We start from the raw sequence: 19,109 nt of genomic DNA, 5'->3' as shown, positions 1-19,109 counted from the left end.
TACATATTCTATTAAACGTATTTCCGCAGAGCAGTAATACAGATCAGGGGTATGGGTAAAAAGTAAGGAGAACATATCGAAACTTGGTTTCATATGGAGTAGCACAGGGAATCGATGCTATTCAAATTCAAACAAAAGTTTATTTTTAGCGCTCTATTAAGTAAGTAAAAGTGAAAAAGAATAAACCTTTGGGTCCTTTGGCTGAAAAACAGAAACATCACTTGTTTTCTTTATCTAGAAACGAAGTTTAGTTCTATTTTTTTTAACAATTTCTACAATTTTTTTTATTTTATTTTATTTACAAACAAAATATTTATATAATACAAAAGTATCTACAAAAATAATCTCTAAACAAACTTAGCAGCTACAATCACCAAAACTAACATCATTCCAATCCATGGAGTTTTCATTGGCATTGCTGCACCTGGCTCGCATACACCTTCATTAAATACGAGGAAACCAACTTTACAATTACATTCACCATAAACGCAATCCATCGTCTGATGCGATTCATTATTCAGTTGACGTTGATAGCAATCTTCAGAGTAGCGGCAATATTGTCCTCGTTCCACAATTGGTGTACAAACAGTTCTCTTTAACCCTGTATCAGGTGATTTTATATCTTCAGCAAAATATTTTTCACCACATTGACATGCGTTGTCAATACAGCGGCCACCTAAACCCATTGAAGCTATACACTGGGCATCGCTCGAACATTTCTCTAAATATTCCGATATTTCTTGACAACGTGTATTATCCGTGGAGGCAATATAACCATCGGCACAGACACAATGTTGGGTGTTGTCAACACATCGCACATTGTCACGATAATTTTTGATGCATTGCGTATCGTTTTGGCAGACAAATTTGGGACCTAGACAAAAAGAAAGGAAGGTTAGGAAAACTTTAATATTAGAAGAACAATTTATTAGAAATGCAATTAAAATTAAAAAAATCCTAATTTGTTTCTAACTAAAAATCCATAACCCAGCGAAATTCTGCCTTTATTTGTAGGCTTCCAATTTTAGCTTTAACTTTTTTTTACACCTATGTATATACATATTTTACTCACCAACAATGGAAACACATTTTCCCGTATCATTGACGAACAAATCCATACACATGCACATTTGAAAGCTGCGATGACAAATGGCATTATAATCACCTCTTTGACATTGTGCATCGAGTTCACATCTATCCCCAAGCAAAGCTTTTTCTGAAAACATTACAATGGCACAACAAGCAATAACATTATTAAAAGTTACTAATATCTGCATGACATGTTATTACTGCAATGACGGATACCAATATTCATTATTTTCACAACGAACAAACTTACTTTTTATGCAACGTCTCTTATCCAGACTAGGCATATAACCGGCAGCACAATAACACGTATCCTGTTTGTGGTCACACTCAGAAAAATCCATTGTACATGGACAGGGACTGCCAATAATGTTGCCCAATTTACGAACCTGTTTTGTTTGGAAAGGATGGAGAATTAAATTGGAAAATAATTAAAATAGAACATAATTAAGTTATATAAAATAACAGGTAAAAAGGTATATTGACCTTACCAGACCTTAACCAACCGAAAATTGGTCTACACTAAGTACCAAATTTCAACTATTTCTGTGGGATAATGTGGGTAAAACCTTCAAAATTCTCAAATCTGGAGGTACTGTCCTATGGGGGCTATACGAAAACGTGGTGCCCTAACAGTTATGTGCAAAAATTTGAATACACCCAGACGAAGACCAAATGTCAAATTTTAGGCATTTCAGTTGGATCTTGAGGCCAAAACCTTCAAAACCGGTATTTAGAGGATTCTAGCTCAATTTTTGACCGAACTACATGTAATCCGATATTTGATGATCCCAGAGGTCACAGAATTTCTTCACCAAAAATTGTCGACATGGGTATAGCCCCATACAACGATACCCACGATTTTAACTGTTTTGAGGATTTAAGCTACACTTTTGACCGAACTACCTGTTCTTTGACATTTGAGGTCCCCAGTGGTCATAAAATTTATCCACCAAAAATTTGTCAACATAGGTCCTCCATGATTTGGTATAGCCCCATATAACGGTACCTCCCGACTTTCGATATTTTGAGGGTTTTAGTTAAATTTTTGGACCGAACTACACGTAACTTGACGTTTGAGGAAAAAATTGTCGAGGATTTAAGCTACATTTTTTGACCGAACTACCTGTTCTATGACATTTGAAGTTCCCAGTGGTCACAAAACTTCGTCACCAAAATTTATCAATATAGGTCCATGTTTTGGAATAGGTCCCATATAAAGATACCTCCCGATGTTCGGTATTTTGCCAAATTTTTTACCGAACTAACTGTAATTTCGTAATTGAAAAACCAATGGTTGCGAAACTTCTTCTCTAAAATTGTCAACATATGTCCATATTTTGGTATAGTCTCCATATAAAGGTACCTCTAGGTCTTCGGAGTTCAGCTAATCTACCGAACAATCTTTTATTTGACATTTGAAATTTAAGTGTCCACAACACTTCTCCGCAAAAAATTGTCAATAAAGGTCCGTATTTTGCTGTAGGTCCCATATAACGGTACCTTTCGATTTTGCCGTATTCTGGGAATTTTAGCTACATTTTTTGACCGAACTATCTGAAATTTTATATTTGACGTTCCCTACAGTCAGGAAACTTCTCTACCAAATATAGTCAGTATACGTCCATGTTTAAGTATAGTACAATACAACTTTCGGCATTCTGAGAATATTAGCAATATTTTTTGACTGAAATACCTGTAATTTGGTATTTGAGATTACCAAAACTTCTTCACTTGTCAAGATAGGTCCATGTTTTTGTACTCTCGATTTTTGGTATTTTGAGGATTTTAAATACAATTTTTAAGCGAAAAAAATTGTCAATATAGATCAGCTAGCGGTATTCTGAGAATTTTAGCTATATTTTTTGACCGAACTACCTGTAATTTGGCATTTGAGATTACCCGTGATTTGGCATTTCTTCACTAAAAATTTTCAACATAAGTCCATGGTTTGGTACCTCCCGATTTTCGGCATTTTGAGTAATTGATCTACAATTTTTTACCGAACATTTGAGGTTCTAAGTGGTTACACTTCACTTCGCCACCAAAAATGTAAATATATGTATGTATATTAGGGTGAGGAGATTTGAATATCATAAGGGGCGCTTCGCGTTTCTGATTCATGCAGATTTTCTTGGGTTCCTATTTTTTAAACAATTTGAAATTTTGACTTATTTTCAAACGTAAATTGTAGCTATTGTCTCAGTCTACAATTTCTCAGAACATATTATTTAGAAAAAACTTGGTTTTCTTTAGTCCCATTTCGAAAGGACTTGCCGTTTCCAATCAAAATCCTAAAAACCTAAAATTAACCTAAAAATGTGAACCCTCCAGCGATTTTTTCTTATTGATTTTTCTCATCTATGAGCATTGTAGTTTCAGAATCCGCAAAAACTTCCCAGGTGTAAGCACCCATAATTTAAATTTAGTTCCGGCGCTCCGTGATCTGTAATTTGGCATTTGAGATTACAAATGGTCACAAATCTTTTGGCACTTCCCGATTTTTCGGTATTTCGAATATAATTACTACAATTTTGAGGTTCTAAGTGGTCACAACACATCTCTACCAAAAATTGTCAATATAGGTTTAGGGTTAGGTATTGGCCCCATATAACGATACCTCCCGATATTCTGTATTTTGAGGGTTTTAGCTACATTTTTGTTTGCACTACCTGTTATTTGACATTTGAGACTCCCTGCAGTTACGAAACTTTGCCCCTCTAAAATTGTCAACACAGGTCCATGTTTTGGTATAGCCCCCATATAACGATAGCTCCCGATTTTGGTATTTTGAAGCTTTTATCCAAATTTGCAAACCAGTACGGCCCGACTTCAGGTATTTTGATGTTATTATCTGCCTTTTTCATTGCATTTAGGTTCCCGGGCCAAAAAAAAAAAAAAACTTTTCCAGCGCTTATTGTGTTTGTATCAATATTTTCGGTTTGGCTGTAATTTGACAGTTAGGGTTCCCAGTGATTCAAAAACGTCTGCACCAAAAATGGGGGACAGGTTTAACGGTATCTCTCGATTTCAAGTATTGTTAAATTTTCCGACCGAATTAGCTATAACTTGATATTTGGTGTCAAAGAACTTTTCCACCTAAGATTGTGGATATACAACCACACCGCCCGTTTTCAGTTATTTTGAAGTTTTTATCTACATTTTAGGCCCAAATTTAATATTCCCAGAGGCCAGAAAACTTCCTAATTATTTCATATTGGTTCATAATATTTCATGATGAAGGTTAAAAAATGTTCGGCCCGGCCGAACTTAACACCTTTTTATACCCTCCAACATAATATGGAGGGTATACTAAGTTGGTCATTCCGTTTGTAGCTCATCGAAATAATCATTTACGACCCTATAAAGTATATATATTAGGGTTATGACTTTTTGACATTTTTTCTAAAAATGATTTCCTGTAGTGACGATGAATGAACTTTTGCCTACTAATGCCTAAAATAACATTCATTCCATTTTATTATAAAACAAGAAAGAACGGCTTTAAGTACGACCGGGCCGAACTTGTTATACAATGAAAATGGAACAATTAGTTTCATTTCGTTTATGAAGAAGACTTAATACCAAATTTCAGCAATCGGTAAAACAATGTCGCTAACCTCCAAAATACCGAAATTCGGGAGGTACCGTTCCACGGGGGCTATATCAAAACGTCGATATATACCGACACACGGTGCTCTTGAAGCAACTTTAAATGGAAGGTGCTTACACCTAGGAAGTTTTTGCGGATTCTGAAACTACAATGTTCATAGATGAAAAAAATCAAAAAACAAAAAAAATAGTTTTTTAAATATATCGCGATTCAAGTTGACATTTAGGGGCTTTTTAGATTTTCACAATTTTTCTTGGAAACCGAAATGGGACTAAAGAAAATGTTGTAGCTATGAAAATTCTCTATACGATTGATATTTTAGATAATTTCGTAGGTTTTACCGTGAAAATCTAAAAAACCCCTAAAAACTTGAATCGTGATTTATTTAAAAAGCGCCCCGGCGATTTTTTTTTTGGTTTTTTGATTTTTCTCATCTATGAACATTGTAGTTTCAGAATCCGCAAAAATTTAAAGTTGTTTCAAGAGCACCGTGGACAAAATTTCTGGCGTAAAGTTGTTAGACTCAAAGATATTTCAGTAAGATAATATGGTTAACACCTAAAAAATACCGTAAATTAAGAGGTACGCTTCTATGGGGATATTAGAAGACGTGGACCTTTTCCGATAATTCTTTTCTGGAACATTTTATAACACCATGAAAGACTAAATATCAAATTTCAGTAATTTCGGTGGGATATTGACGTCAAATCTTTCACAATTACGAAAATTGAGAGGCATCGTTCTATGGGGGCTATATCGAAACGTGGAGCTATACCGACGAAATTCTGTCGGAAATGGTTTTACTTCCAACGTAGACTAAATAGCAATTCTCAGCCATTTCATTGGGATGTTGTGTGCACAACCTTCAAAATACCGAAAATCGGGAGGTACCGTTATATGGAGGCTATATGAAGGCGTGGACTTGTACCAACAAAATTCTGGTTCGAAATGTTATACCCCCAACGAAGGCTAATTATCATATTACAGCAATTTCGGTGTTATATTGAAGTTAAAATCATCAAAATACCGAAAATCGGGTGGTACCGTTCTATGGGGGCTACATTAAGGCGGGGACCTGTACCGACAGATTTCTCGGAGAAAGTTTTATACCACCAACGAACACCAAATACCAATTTTTATCCATTTCGGATGAATATACCGTTCTATGGGGGCTATATGAAGGCGTGGATCTATACGAAAGTTGAATACACCCAACGAAGACAAAATACCAAGTTTCAGGCATTTCAATGGATTATTGTGACCATAACCTTCAAAATACAGCAAATCGGGAGGTACCCTTCTATGGGGGATATATGAAGGCGTGGACCTGTACCGACAAATTTCTGGGGAAAAGTTTCGTAACCTCAACGAAGACTAAGTACCAAATTTCAGCCATTTCGGTTTGGCAATGAAGCTAAAACCTTCAAAATACCAAAAGTCGGGTGGTACCGTTCAATGGGGGCTATATCAAAACGTGGATCTATGTAGTCCATTTGCAGTATCAAACATTCTAGGAGTAATAGAAACTGCTATACCAAATTACAAATCTCTATCTTAAAAATTGCGAGCTGTATCTTGATTTCAACAGACGGACATGGTTATATCGACGAAGAATTTTACCCGATCAAGAATATATATACATACTTTATAGGGTCTCCGATAAATATTTCGATGTGTTACAAACGGAATGACAAATTTAATTATACCCTCCATATTATGGTGGAGGGTATAAAAAGGGTTCGCACAAACCAATTTATTTTTTTTTTTTGAAAAAATTCTATGTTTTCTCAAAAAATTATTTCCTGTTGCACGAAAGAATGGCATTTTGGCTATTAATGGCTAAAATAACTGCATAAATGCAATACAGCATTTAAATATTGATAAAGGTCCCGCACAAACCACTTTTAATTTGTATGATATATAAAATAATGTTATATATAATACAAGGCATATCGACCAGGTAGTGACATCGACATATTTGTAATATGTTATTTCAAAAATTTATTTATGTTGTTGGGGAAATTACAACAAAAATAATTTTTTTATAAAGGGATTTGACACTTCATATTCGAACAGCTTCACAGTGGAAATATATTATTGGTGAGGTACCCAGAGTTTGTTATAATGGGTGACTTTAACAATAATCTTTTTAATCTTGATGCGTCTGTGTTGGTACGAAATTCTTGTATGAGAATGAATGCTTGTATTAATCACAATTGTCTTCCTACGCACTATAGCGTTGCTCACGACTCATCTTCCCTTTTAGATTTTTTTCTACTTGGAAACCCTGACACTGTTGTTATGTCTGATCAATTTATTATCCCTGGCATATCAGATCACTGTTTTATTTTCTTGTCCCTGAATTTGTCGATCTCTTCCCAGGCGGAAGACTTTGAATATGTTGATTATGGGGCTATAAGTCAAGAATTTCTTTTTGAATCAATTTTATCTGTTGATTTTTCAAGTATTTACGACACTAATGATATTGATTTTATGTGGAGTAGTTTTGAGAATTGTCTTAGCCAAATACATACGATATTTCCAATTAAGAAAAGGCGTAAGATTCGTCAGAATGAGGAGTGGTACAAATCCAGAGATATTGAATATTATAACTCTTTGCGTGACATTGCATTTAGAGAATATATGAGAGATAAAAGTAATGAAAAATGGAAATTTTTTTGCAGAGCTCGTAATAAAGCTAAAACTGTTGTTCGCAAAGCGAAAAGGACCGCTCATTCTGAGCTATTTGATTCGGCTAGGAGTAGTAAAGATTTTTGGGGTGTTCTGAAAGCAAATGGACTAGCTGCTGATAAATCTTATAATTGTGATATGCATCCTGACGAGCTTAACGCTGTTTTTGTTGGGAATCAGTTAGATTCAATTTCTACTTTTTATAACTACCCTCATACTGAGCATGGTAGCTTTTCTTTTCGTTGCACAGACTTCTTGGAAATGGATAAAGCGGTTTCTGCCATCAAGTCTAATGCAGCCGGACTTGATGGTTTTAGCTTGAAGTTTTGGAAACTCATTTATCCTATGATTTCCGGTCATTTGCTTCACTTAGTCAATTCAATAATCACTATGTCTACTTTTCCTTCAGCTTGGAAGGTAGCTAAGATCGTCCCAGTAAAGAAAAAAGGGTCTGGCAATGACAATTTTCGTCCAATTTCAATCTTGCCGGTGTGCTCTAAAATTGTGGAGTACATTCTAAAGTTTCAGATGTCTGTCTATTTGGAGAACAATTGTATGCTCCATGATGCGCAATGTGGTTTCCGAAAACACAGAAGCACAACTTCCCTTTTGTTAGGTTTAACAGACCGTATCCGTGCAAACTTTGGTGGTAGCAGACTTTCTGTTCTTGTGGCACTTGACCTTGAAAAAGCGTTTGATCGCGTTGATCATTGTTTATTATTGTCGAAATTAAGGGACTTATATGGTTTCTCAAGCTGTGCATGTAAACTTATGTCGTCTTACCTGTCACAGAGGAAACAGATGGTTTGTGTTGGTGGTGCTTCTAGTAATGTTCTTCCTGTTAAAAGTGGTGTTCCACAGGGGTCTGTACTTGGGCCACTTTTGTTTATACTCTTTGTGAATGACTTGTTTTCAGATATCCATAATTGGTGTGTACCATTTGCATTTGCAGATGATATACATTTGCTTTTCATCGGTGATGTTAGGTTTTCTACTGTGCTTCAGTCGAAAATTGACCTAGTTATGGGAATTTTGAATTTGTGGATGACAAGCAACCGTTTGAATGTTAATCCATCTAAAACTAAGGCACTTTGTTTCTCTGCAACTCCTGTTAACAGTGTACTTTTAACATATGATAACACAAATATTGAATTTGTTAGTGAGTTGTGCTGCTTGGGTGTTATATTGGATGACAAATTAAGCTTTAACCAACACATCAATACAGTCGTCTCAAAGATAAATTTTTCTTTAAGATGCCTTTATAGTACTGACCTATCCTTGCCTGTCCATGTTAGGCAGCGTTTGGCTCATGGGCTGATTTTGCCCATGGTACTTTATTGTTTGGAGGTATATTCTGCCACTTCTCAAGGCAATGTGGATTTAGTAGTGCTTGCAATTAACAGAGTAGTGCGATTTGTTTTTGGTCTTAATCGACGAATACATATCTCTTCTTACGTAAACAAGTTTCTTGGTATGACATTTCAAAATTTTGTTAAAATGCGTCTACTTTTATTTTTTTATAAATTAGTGAGGAACCAATGCCCCACTTTTTTAGTTTCATCTCTGACTTTTTCCAACTTTACAAGGCTAAATCAACTGATTATTCCAACGGCAGTTCGTCACATGGATAAATCGTTTCTTGTACGAGTAGCGCGACTGTTTAATGCTTTGCCTAACGACGTAAAAAATTTCAGTATTTCTCCAACATTGTTCTCAAAACGTCTTCTACCTCACCTTGCTCATATTTGAACTGTTTTGGCTCCCAATTATCTAAATTTAATTGCACCTTTAATGAATGTATTTCTTATTTTTGATTTTATGATTACGTTGAGATCTCGTTGTTTACTACTTAAAAATCGATTTCTTATCTTCATTGTTATTTACATTTTTATATTTAGGTAATTTTAATAATATTGTGTACATTTTCATATAGCTTTAAGCTTTTTTATTGTGCTAGAGTAGTGTAAACATAAATCTATATAATATAATTTAATTCAATTTTTTTTTTGGCCAGATGGCTTTGAATTAATGTAAAGTTGTTTCTAAATAAATAAAAATATTTAGAGTGTAAAAATCAAGCCAATACGCCGATTACAGCTTTGTGCTGCTGCGAAGAGTGTTTTAAGAAACCACGAGCGTGTCTTTCTCCCACCTTACCCCTCTGTAGGGGGTATACGGTAAGAATTGTTTTATGCTGTTAATACAAAATGACGTAAACAAAGGTCCCGATTATCTTATGATGCAAAAATAGGCTTGGGGAAACAAAACAATCGCCAAAACAACATAAAATCCAACCAATTTAGCGGATTAAAAGAACCAAAATTTTTGTCTGAAAATTGGTAAAATTTTTAATATATAACTTATAGCGTTTTTTCCTCGAAGACACATACCGCCGACGTAAGTCATATATGGAAGAAGAATTCTTGACCTTTCCATTGATGCCAATTACGTTAATGTATGCGCTCAGATAACAGAGTTATACCCTAATATATCCATAGAAACAATATTCTAGGACAGCCTTATTCTGCGACCCACCATTTATAGTCTGGCACTATACTATGGCAGCTGATTTTAATACTGAATAATCTTAAACCTATGACCAACTTTGGTAAATTATTCCCGAGTTGGGCACTGGTGGGCATCATGACTAAAACCTTAGGTCAAATTTAAGTATATGATCGAATTGGCATTAAAAAATACACTAAGAAAATATGCAGCTAACTAGAATTCCACAACACGCTAAAACGCTATTTTTTTAATGAAAATTAAGCTATTACCTCCTCCTTCAAAATCCACTATAATATTTTGCTATACGTATTAGTTTCGCGATACTTTGAATATATTTACTTGCACTTAAAACATAGGTTGTACTCACAACAACAAATATTAGTCAAATGTTCCGATTTTTGAAGCTATTCTTAAGAAGATCGCGTTCGAATGAAACAAAAATTAATATATTTTTAAAAAGGTCCATGCCATAGCTGTCGGAGTTGCCAGATGTTGTACCAAAATTTTGACATTCATTTTTTTATTTTTGGCCAATGGGTGGATCCACTGTGAGCTGGTGTGATACCATTACCTTGGTAATTGTGCCATGATAATATAAACTGATATATACATATGTATTAATACGATGATAAAATTAGTGAGAAACAAATGGTTAAGTCATTTTGTTTATGTTATGTGCCCTTATACTTTGTTTTCAGTTAAATATCAGCTTACAGTGACTTCAAAAATTTTTCAAAAGTTCTGAAAAATAAAAACTTTAAAAGTTCTTTGTGCGGAAGCTTTTTCATAGAATCACTTTATAGTTAAGATATTATGTAATCTTAGGTGAAAACTCATACAAATATCATACAGGGATACGAGGTTGTAAAACAGTCATAACCCTAATATATATTCTTGATCAGCGTAAAAGTCGATATCCGTCCGACATTCTGTTGTAATCACGCTATCTTCCGAATGAGTGAGTCGAGCTACACGGTTGAAAATTTGAACACATGTGTTTTTGACCTGAACTTAGATCAGGTTCGATGATGGGCTATATCGGTCCACATTTTCAGACCGAATTTGCCATAATTTAACATTTGGGATTCCCAGTGAACAAGAAACTTCTCCACCAAAAATTATGGACATTGGTCCACGTTTTCTTATAGCCCCCATATAACGGTACCGACCGATTTCCGGTATTTTAATTTTTTTTCAGGTATTTTGATTTTTATTTTAGCTATATTTTCTGGCCGAATTAGCTATAATTTGACATTTAGACTTTCTGGTGGTCAAGTAACTTCTCCACCTAAAATTGTGGGCATAGGCACTTTCGCAATAGAAAGATAACTAATTAGCTCAGAGTATTTCATGGTGGAGGGTATAAAAAGTTCGGTCTTCACTATTTAAAATTTCTTAATAAAAAAATATTTCACTTACCATTGGCTTACATTGGACACGCTCCCTTTTCTCATTGAGGCAATGGCAATGTTCTTCAATGCAATCGGACTTTATGCCGCTGTGTTGAAATTGAGTGCATTGTTGTTGGTTTAGACAAGTTAGTTCAAGTAAATCTGCAAATGAAAAAAAAATAAATAAAAATTTATTGTAACCATAACCACACAAAATTGTTTATAGCCGTAACAATTTTCAAAATAAAATTACCATCACTTGTTGCCGAATTGGCAAAGATGCTGATTATAAATAAACAAAAAATTAAATAATTTTGCATATTTAAATTTTATTATTTTCTGTTTGTCTTTTTGTTCTTCTTTATTGTTCTGCTCTTGACTTGTTACTGTGACCACTAATTTGCGGCGAATGACAAACCGAGCATATCGATTGAGGTACAAAGTAACGGATACTGTTCTCATCAGATCTCTTTGTTTATTTTCAGCATTTCGTTCATTTGTCTCCCGATAAGAATATTGAACCTGAATATGAGAACAACGACAATGCATTGGATACCGGGTAGGTATTGAATTGTGAATTGTTCAATGTATGCACTTTGCTTTGTTTAAATATGAATGGAACAAGTGGAAATAGTATACGGTTTTTGTTGTTGCATCAATCACATCGAAGTCTGTAATATTTGAGATTTTTTTTTTTGAGACATTAATATGTAAATAAGTTGGTAGGCAAATAAAACATGGGTCAAAATATATGACTTGGTGATATTAATATAAAATTGTGGTATTGTAAAACATACATATGTACATTAGGGTTATGACTTTTTACAACCTCATATCCCTGCATCATATTTTGATGAGTTTTTACCTAAGATTACATACATAGTATATACAATTTTAATCATAGGCGATAAAAAAGCTCACGCACAAAGTTGTTTGAAAACTTGTCTATATGAGCTTTTTGATAAACTTTTCAAGCACATTCATAGCTGAAAATAAGCGTTATAGCCACACAAAATAACCAAATGACATAACCTTTTGTTTCCCACTAAATTTATCATAATATCATTAAAAATATACAATTTTATATCATATGTATATAATAATTTTTTCATATATCACATCAATTAAAAGTGGTTTGTGCGGGACCTTTTTCAATATTTAAATGGAATAAAAGTTATTTTCGTCATTAATAGGCAAAAAAACATTCATTCAGGCAACAGGAAATACTTTTTTCAAAAATTTGTTTTTTCATTTCATAGAATTTAAAAAAAACCTATAAAGTATATCACCAATATTTTTGAAAATTTAACATAGCTGAAGCCAAGGTTTACCCTTTTGGAACACGCGACTCGTGATTGTATATTATACAAATTAAATACTTTTGGATAAAATGAAATGTTTTTGGACGTGGCAAAAAATATTTACCTTAAAAGATAATTTGCGTGGAAGCTGTGGCTATATTTATGTTAAAAAATTGGTGAAAATGGGTTGAAGCCACCATGTATTGCTTTGTTATCTCTCTATTTGTGAATAAACCACACTTATCTCGAGTTTCCTGTCAAAGTAAAAACAGAAGCAAGCTAAAAAAGGATCATCTCACTAATGTATTACTTTTCAAAATTTCGTCTGCTTCTACCATTCAATGATGCTGACATTTTGAAGCCAGATTTACAGTGTTTTTTGAAATGTTCTTCTAATTTCATTCCGCAAAGAGGTTTTTATAAAAACCATATATAGGATTGTAGTACTTGCGATTCTGAGTTATTTGATACGAATGTTGTGAATGTAGTCTGCACAGCTTCATAGATATCTGCATCCAAATGCGAAAATTTTGTGCGAACATTTTTCTAAAAATCATATTTTTCGGGCCTAATTTTAACAATTGTCATTCGATTTCTTCGTACTTGATTGCACATTTTAGTTTTTTACGTTCCTGATCCAATAAATCAATCCCCGTGAAAATTCATCTACTAAAACGCGAGTTACAAGAAATTCCAAAGTAGAAAAATCACCTAAAACTGTTTTTGGAAATATCGCGTATTTTGTCGCGTTTTTGCGGTTCGTTTCCACTGCAATGAAACAACTAGTACAGCATCTTCGTTTTAGTGGAAACAGAGATTTGAAAACTTCAGTGATAAGGGAGCTACATTCATGTTATCCCAAAAAATAGTGTGTGATGCTACATCCACGGTTCTTGATTGATCGCGGACAAAATGATTTTGATAATTACGCGATTTACACGTATTTTATAATGCATAAAAATTAAAATGGGTTATTTGACCTCTGTTTCCATTTCAGAAGCTTTGGGATATATCCTCCATCAACCCAATTACCTTCCCTAATGGGAAAGCTTTAATATGAATGTCAATAAAGCAATATCCGTCTATTCTATTGGGAGATTTTAGCAAAATAAAGGAAGCATTCCTATAGATTTTTCAAATATTTTCTACTACATAATGCATGTGAAAAAATATTTTTTCAAACAAAAAATTCTTTTTTGACCAAAATATGTGCTTATTTTGGCTGTAACATCAAAGCTATAACACCAATCTGTTCTATTGTAGTCTTATTTGATTCGTCGTGAAGTTTTGATCCACAGCAAATTTTTATGTAATTTAATGACCACTAAATGGGCCTTAATTTTGAAAAAAGTTGACTTGTATTCAATAATTTATCAATTTTATGTACATTCCGCGAATTCTGTGTAACATTTTGCAGGTATTATGCAATCTACTCGCTGAAGTCACTTCGAGAGAACTTTTTTGTAACAATGGTGCTCATTAAAATAATTAGCGTTTTTAAAATATTTTCTTTCTTAAAAAGCGAAATAAAAGCGCCATAACTTTTGTCCGCAGCAACCAAAAATTGGCCTGCGACCAGATTCGTACTGGGAATTTTTTTCTTAACCAACCTTTTAAAAAATCGTTGATGTAGCGCGAAAAAAAGTATCCTTTTTTCTGAAATGGAATATGAAATAATTGACAATATTCGTGATATACAGAGCTTTGTAATTTGGTATAGAAGTTTATATTACTCCTAGGATGTTTGGTATTGCTAATGGGCTACATCGGTCCACGTTTTGATATAGCCTTCAGGTTTTACCTTCATTACAACTCCAAAATGGCTGAAATTTGGTACTTAGTCATCGTTGGGGGTATAACACTTTTCCATAGAATTTTGTTTGTATAGGCCCACGCCTTCATATAGCCCCCATAGAACGGTACCTCCCGATTTTCGGTATTTTGAATATTGTGGCCTTAATATTCCTCCGAAATGGCTGAAATTTAGTATTTAGTTTCCATTTGGGGTATAAAACTTTCGATATGAAATTTGTCGGTATAGGTCCACACCTTCATATAGCCCCCATAGAACGGTACCTCCCGATTTTCGGTATTTTGAAGGTTGTGGCCTCAATATTCCTCCGAAATGGCTGCAATTTGGTATTTAATATTCATATGGGGTATAAAGCTTTCCATATGAAATTTGTCGGTATAGGCCCACGCCTTCATATAGCCTCCAGAGAACGGTACCTCCTGATTTTCGGTATTTTGAAGGTTGTGGCCTCAATATTACATCGAAATGGCTGATATTTGGTGTTTGGTTTTAATTGGGAATATAAAAGTTTCCATATTATATTTGTCAGTATAGGTCCACGCCTTCATATAGCCCCTATAGAACGGTACCTCCCGATTTTCGGTATTTTGAAGTATGTGGCCTCAATATTCCTCCGAAATGGCTAATAGTTGCTATTTAGTCTTCGTTGGGGGTATAAAACGATCCATATGAATTTTGTCGGTATAGGCCTACACCTTCATATAGCCCCCATAGAACGGTACCTCCCGATTTGCGGTATTTTAAGATTTGTGGCCTCCATATTCCTCCGAAATGGCTGAAATTTGGTATGTAGTTTTCATTTAAGGTATAAAACTTTCGATATGAAATTTGTCGGTAAAGGTCCACGCCTTTATATAGCCCCCATAGAACAGTACCTCCCGATTTGCGGTATTTTGAAGATTGTGGCCTAAATATTCCTCCGAAATGGCTAAAATTTGGTATTTAATTATTATTTGAAGTATAAAACTTTCGATATGAAATTTGTTGGTATAGGCCCACACCTTCATATAGCCCCCTAGAACGGTACCGCCCGATTTTCGGTATTTTGAAGGTTGTGACCTTAATATTCCTCCGAAAAGGCTGATATTTTTTATTTAGTCTTCGTTGGTGGTATAAAATTTTCCCCCAGAAATGTGTCGGTACGCCTTCATATAACCCCCATAGAACGGCACCTCCCGATTTTCGGTATTTTGAAGATTGTGGCCTCAATATTCCACCGAAATGACTGAAATTTGGTATTAAGTTTTCATTTGCGGTATAAAACTTTCGAAATGAAATTTGTCGGAATAGGTCCACACCTTCATATAGCCCCCATAGAACGGTACCTCCCGATTTGCGGTATTTTGAAGATTGTGGCCTCAATATTCCTCCGAAATGGCTGAAATTTGGTATTAAGTTTTCATTTGAGGTATAAAACTTTCGATATGAAATTTGTCGGTATACGTCCACACCTTCATATAGCCCCCATAGAACGGAACCTCCCGATTTTCGGTATTTTGAAGGTTGTGGCCTCAATATTCCTCCGAAATGGCTGAAATTTGGTATTTGGTTTTCATTTGAGGTATAAAACTTTCGATATGAAATTTGTTGGTATAGGTCCACACCTTAATATAGGCCCCATAGAACGGTACCTCCCGATTTGCGATATTTTGTGGCTCAATATTCTTCCGAAGTGCCTGAAATTTTTTATTTAGTCTTCGTTGGGGGTATACAACTTTCCCCCAGAAATGTGTCGGTACAGGTCCACGCCTTAACATAGCCTCCATAGAAAGGTACGTCCCGATTTTCGGAATTTTCAATGTTATGTCCACAATAATCCATAGAAATGGATGAAATTTGGTATTTGGCATTTCGTTGGTGGTCTTCAACTTTTCCCTCTAAATATATCAGTGTAGGTACACGCCTTCATATAGCCCCCATAGAATGGCACATCCCAGGTTTCGGTATTTTGAAGGTTGAGACCTCAATATTCGTCCGAAATGGCTGAAATTTGGTATTTAGTCTTCGTTGAGGGTGCAAAACTTTTTAACTGAAATTTTTAGGTATAGGTCCACACCTTCATATTGCCCCCATAGAAATGTGCCTCCCGATTTTCGGTATTTTCAAGGTACATATATATGTTCCCACAACATCCTCGAAGGGACAAGGGAGACTTCTCTCATATCAATTAGTGCACGTCGATTCATATTGGCTCAATGATATGGGACCTACTTTTTATCGCCGAGTCCGAACGGCGTGTCTTACGACACCACTTGTAGAGAAGTTTTTCATGTCTGAAATACTCAGGAGATGTCGCCAGCATTACTGAGGGGAAATTTTGACACAGTTGTAAATTTGATGTTGCTTGGCCTGGGACTTGAACCACAGACCTTCTGAGTGCAAGGTGGACGTGCTAACAATTGCACCACCGTGGCTTGAGGTTTCAATATTCCACCGAAATGGCTGAAATTTTGTATTCATTGGGGGTATTCAACTTTCCCCTCTAAATTTCTCGGTATAGTCCACGCCTTCATATAGCCTCCATATTCCCCCGAAATGGCTGAAATTTGGAATTAAGTCTTCGTTAGTGCAAAACTTTCCTCCTGAAATTTGGGGGTGCAAAACTTTCCACTGCCCCTCCCGATTTTGGGGAAATTTGGGGGTGCACAGCTTTCCACCTGAAACTGGGGGGTGCAAATGTACCTCCCACCTGAAATGTACCTCCCGATTTTTGGTATTTTAAAGATTGGGATTTCAATATTCCACCGATATGGCTGAAATTTGGTATTTAGTCTTCGTTGGTAGTATAAAATTTTTCCCCCGAAATTTGTCCATACAGGTCCGCACCTTTATATAGCGCCCATAGAACGGTTCCTCCCGAATGTAGGTATTTTGAAAGTTAGCGACATTGTTTTACCGAAATTGGTGGAATTTGGTATTTAGTCTTCTTTATAAACGAAAGGAACTAATTGTTCAGTTTTACTTCGGGCCGAAATTAACGCCGTTCATACTTGTTAATTCATAATTAGAATAAACGTTATTTCAGTCATTAAGAGCAGAAGTTCATTCATTTCCGATACAAGAAAACATTTTTGAGAAAAAAACGGCAAAATATCATAACCCTAATGTGCATACATTTGTACATACATACATATGTATAAATAGTCACAATCTTAATTATCTCCCTATACGATTATTAAAACCATTTGAAAGCCAATAACAATGATTCTTTGAGCTGCAAACCAGACAGACGCCCAGGGGATATTTAAATTTCAGACTTTAGAAAATCTTTAATGAGCTTCTTTGGAAATCCCTAATTTAATTGAAAAGCAAAATCTCATGATTGCAAATTGTAAATTAAATTCAAAAAGATAATCTGCAACAGCAGACCCTTTTCTTAAATGTATATTTTTTGTTTTTCTTTTTTGCTTTACATGGTCGGCAACCTAAAAAAGGGGTTTAAATGGCCAGTAAGGTGTTAGACTGGTTTTAACACTTGATCCCAAAACAGATAGGCATTTGGTCAGATGTTTGTTGGTCATTTGATTTGAACTTTTATTTTTCATTGCAAAATCGCCGTTGTTGGTTTTTTTTGCTTGCCAAGGAACATCCTTTTGTCCATTCACTTGGGATATTTATCCTTTTCGTCCAACATTTATCCTTTTAAATAACTTAATATGAAAAGAATTTATCAGCATAAAGAGCGAAAGGAAAAGTTGCATTGACGACTACAGCTTTCGAATAAAAGTTTGGTGAACAACTTTGTTTTTACCCCACACAGCAACAGAAACAGAAACAAGGATTTCCAATGTTTCCTTAAGCAAATTTTCTAGGGGATTTTGTTGTAGCAACTCCTTTTTGAACATAGCTGTAACAAGGCCAACCAACCAACCAGCAACTTAAGGAATTTCTAATAAACTAACTTTTTGGCTACTTTTTTCAGTCATTGAGTTGTTGTTGTTTACTTCGCTAAAGCTGAGGTGGGTAATAACTTGGGCGAAAGAACGAACCTTCAGAATTTATGAGGAAGGATTCACGCTGGTGAGGGTACGTGGTGACATTGAATTTTGTATTAGCCAGATTAGTCGATTCATGCTGTATGTCGTTAAGTCTCCTCGCCCCCCACCACTCCAAATAAAGGGATGTGTTTTCTGGTAGAGGCTGTTAGCGACCGTCTGTTAATGTTGTTGTTGGGCAACACATGTGCTAACGTTTATTTTCTTGTTTCGACTAAATTTAACGTAAATTGACAAGAGACATTTTGTTTTCGTTATAAGAAAACACCAACAACAACACCACCAAGCAACAAAAAACAGCAGCCGTGACAGAAAAAGTTATAACAAGGCAAACAAAACAATAAAGAAAAATTATAGAAATGAATGACGGAATCTATGCCAAAAAAAGAAGAAAAAAAAAAAACAAACGCAATGAGAAATTTAATTCAAGTACGAGGGTCGATGGATAAATTTCGCGAATATTTTAAACAATCCGGTGCGAAAGAACCCGCTTTCGTGGGATTGGTTGTTGTAACAGTATTATATACATATGTTTGTAAGTTATTTTTTTCCGGGTGCCACCTTGGTCTTTGGATTCAGCGCACACTGGTCGAAACCACTGACCTAGCGGCGCGAATGTTTTTGTGTTGTTGTAAATATTTACTAAAATATTCACTATCAAATGCAAGAAATTTTGCTACGTCAGATTTTAAGTAAATTATGGCTAAAAAA

At 35.0% G+C, this 19,109-nt stretch overlaps 1 protein-coding gene across 1 annotated transcript; it reads right to left on the bottom strand.

The window, feature by feature from the left end:
- Nucleotides 1-256: 256 nt before the first annotated feature.
- Nucleotides 257-11,839, bottom strand: LOC141389699 (uncharacterized). Its single transcript, XM_073961614.1, has 5 exons — nucleotides 11,543-11,839; nucleotides 11,318-11,451; nucleotides 1,340-1,475; nucleotides 1,073-1,216; nucleotides 257-874 (listed from the first exon to the last, which is right to left on the bottom strand). The coding sequence occupies exons 1-5, from the start codon at nucleotides 11,607-11,609 to the stop codon at nucleotides 348-350; spliced, it is 1,008 nt and encodes a 335-aa protein (XP_073817715.1). The 5' UTR covers nucleotides 11,610-11,839; the 3' UTR covers nucleotides 257-347.
- Between the last annotated feature and the right edge of the window lie 7,270 nt (nucleotides 11,840-19,109).

Source organism: Musca autumnalis, unplaced genomic scaffold (assembly GCF_047663935.1).
Source record: "Musca autumnalis isolate F117 unplaced genomic scaffold, ASM4766393v1 scaffold_1, whole genome shotgun sequence".
In the NCBI taxonomy this organism is placed as follows: Eukaryota; Metazoa; Arthropoda; class Insecta; order Diptera; family Muscidae; genus Musca; species Musca autumnalis.
The sequence above is the reverse complement of the archived record's forward strand: the minus strand, read 5'-3'. Positions and strand labels throughout refer to the sequence as shown.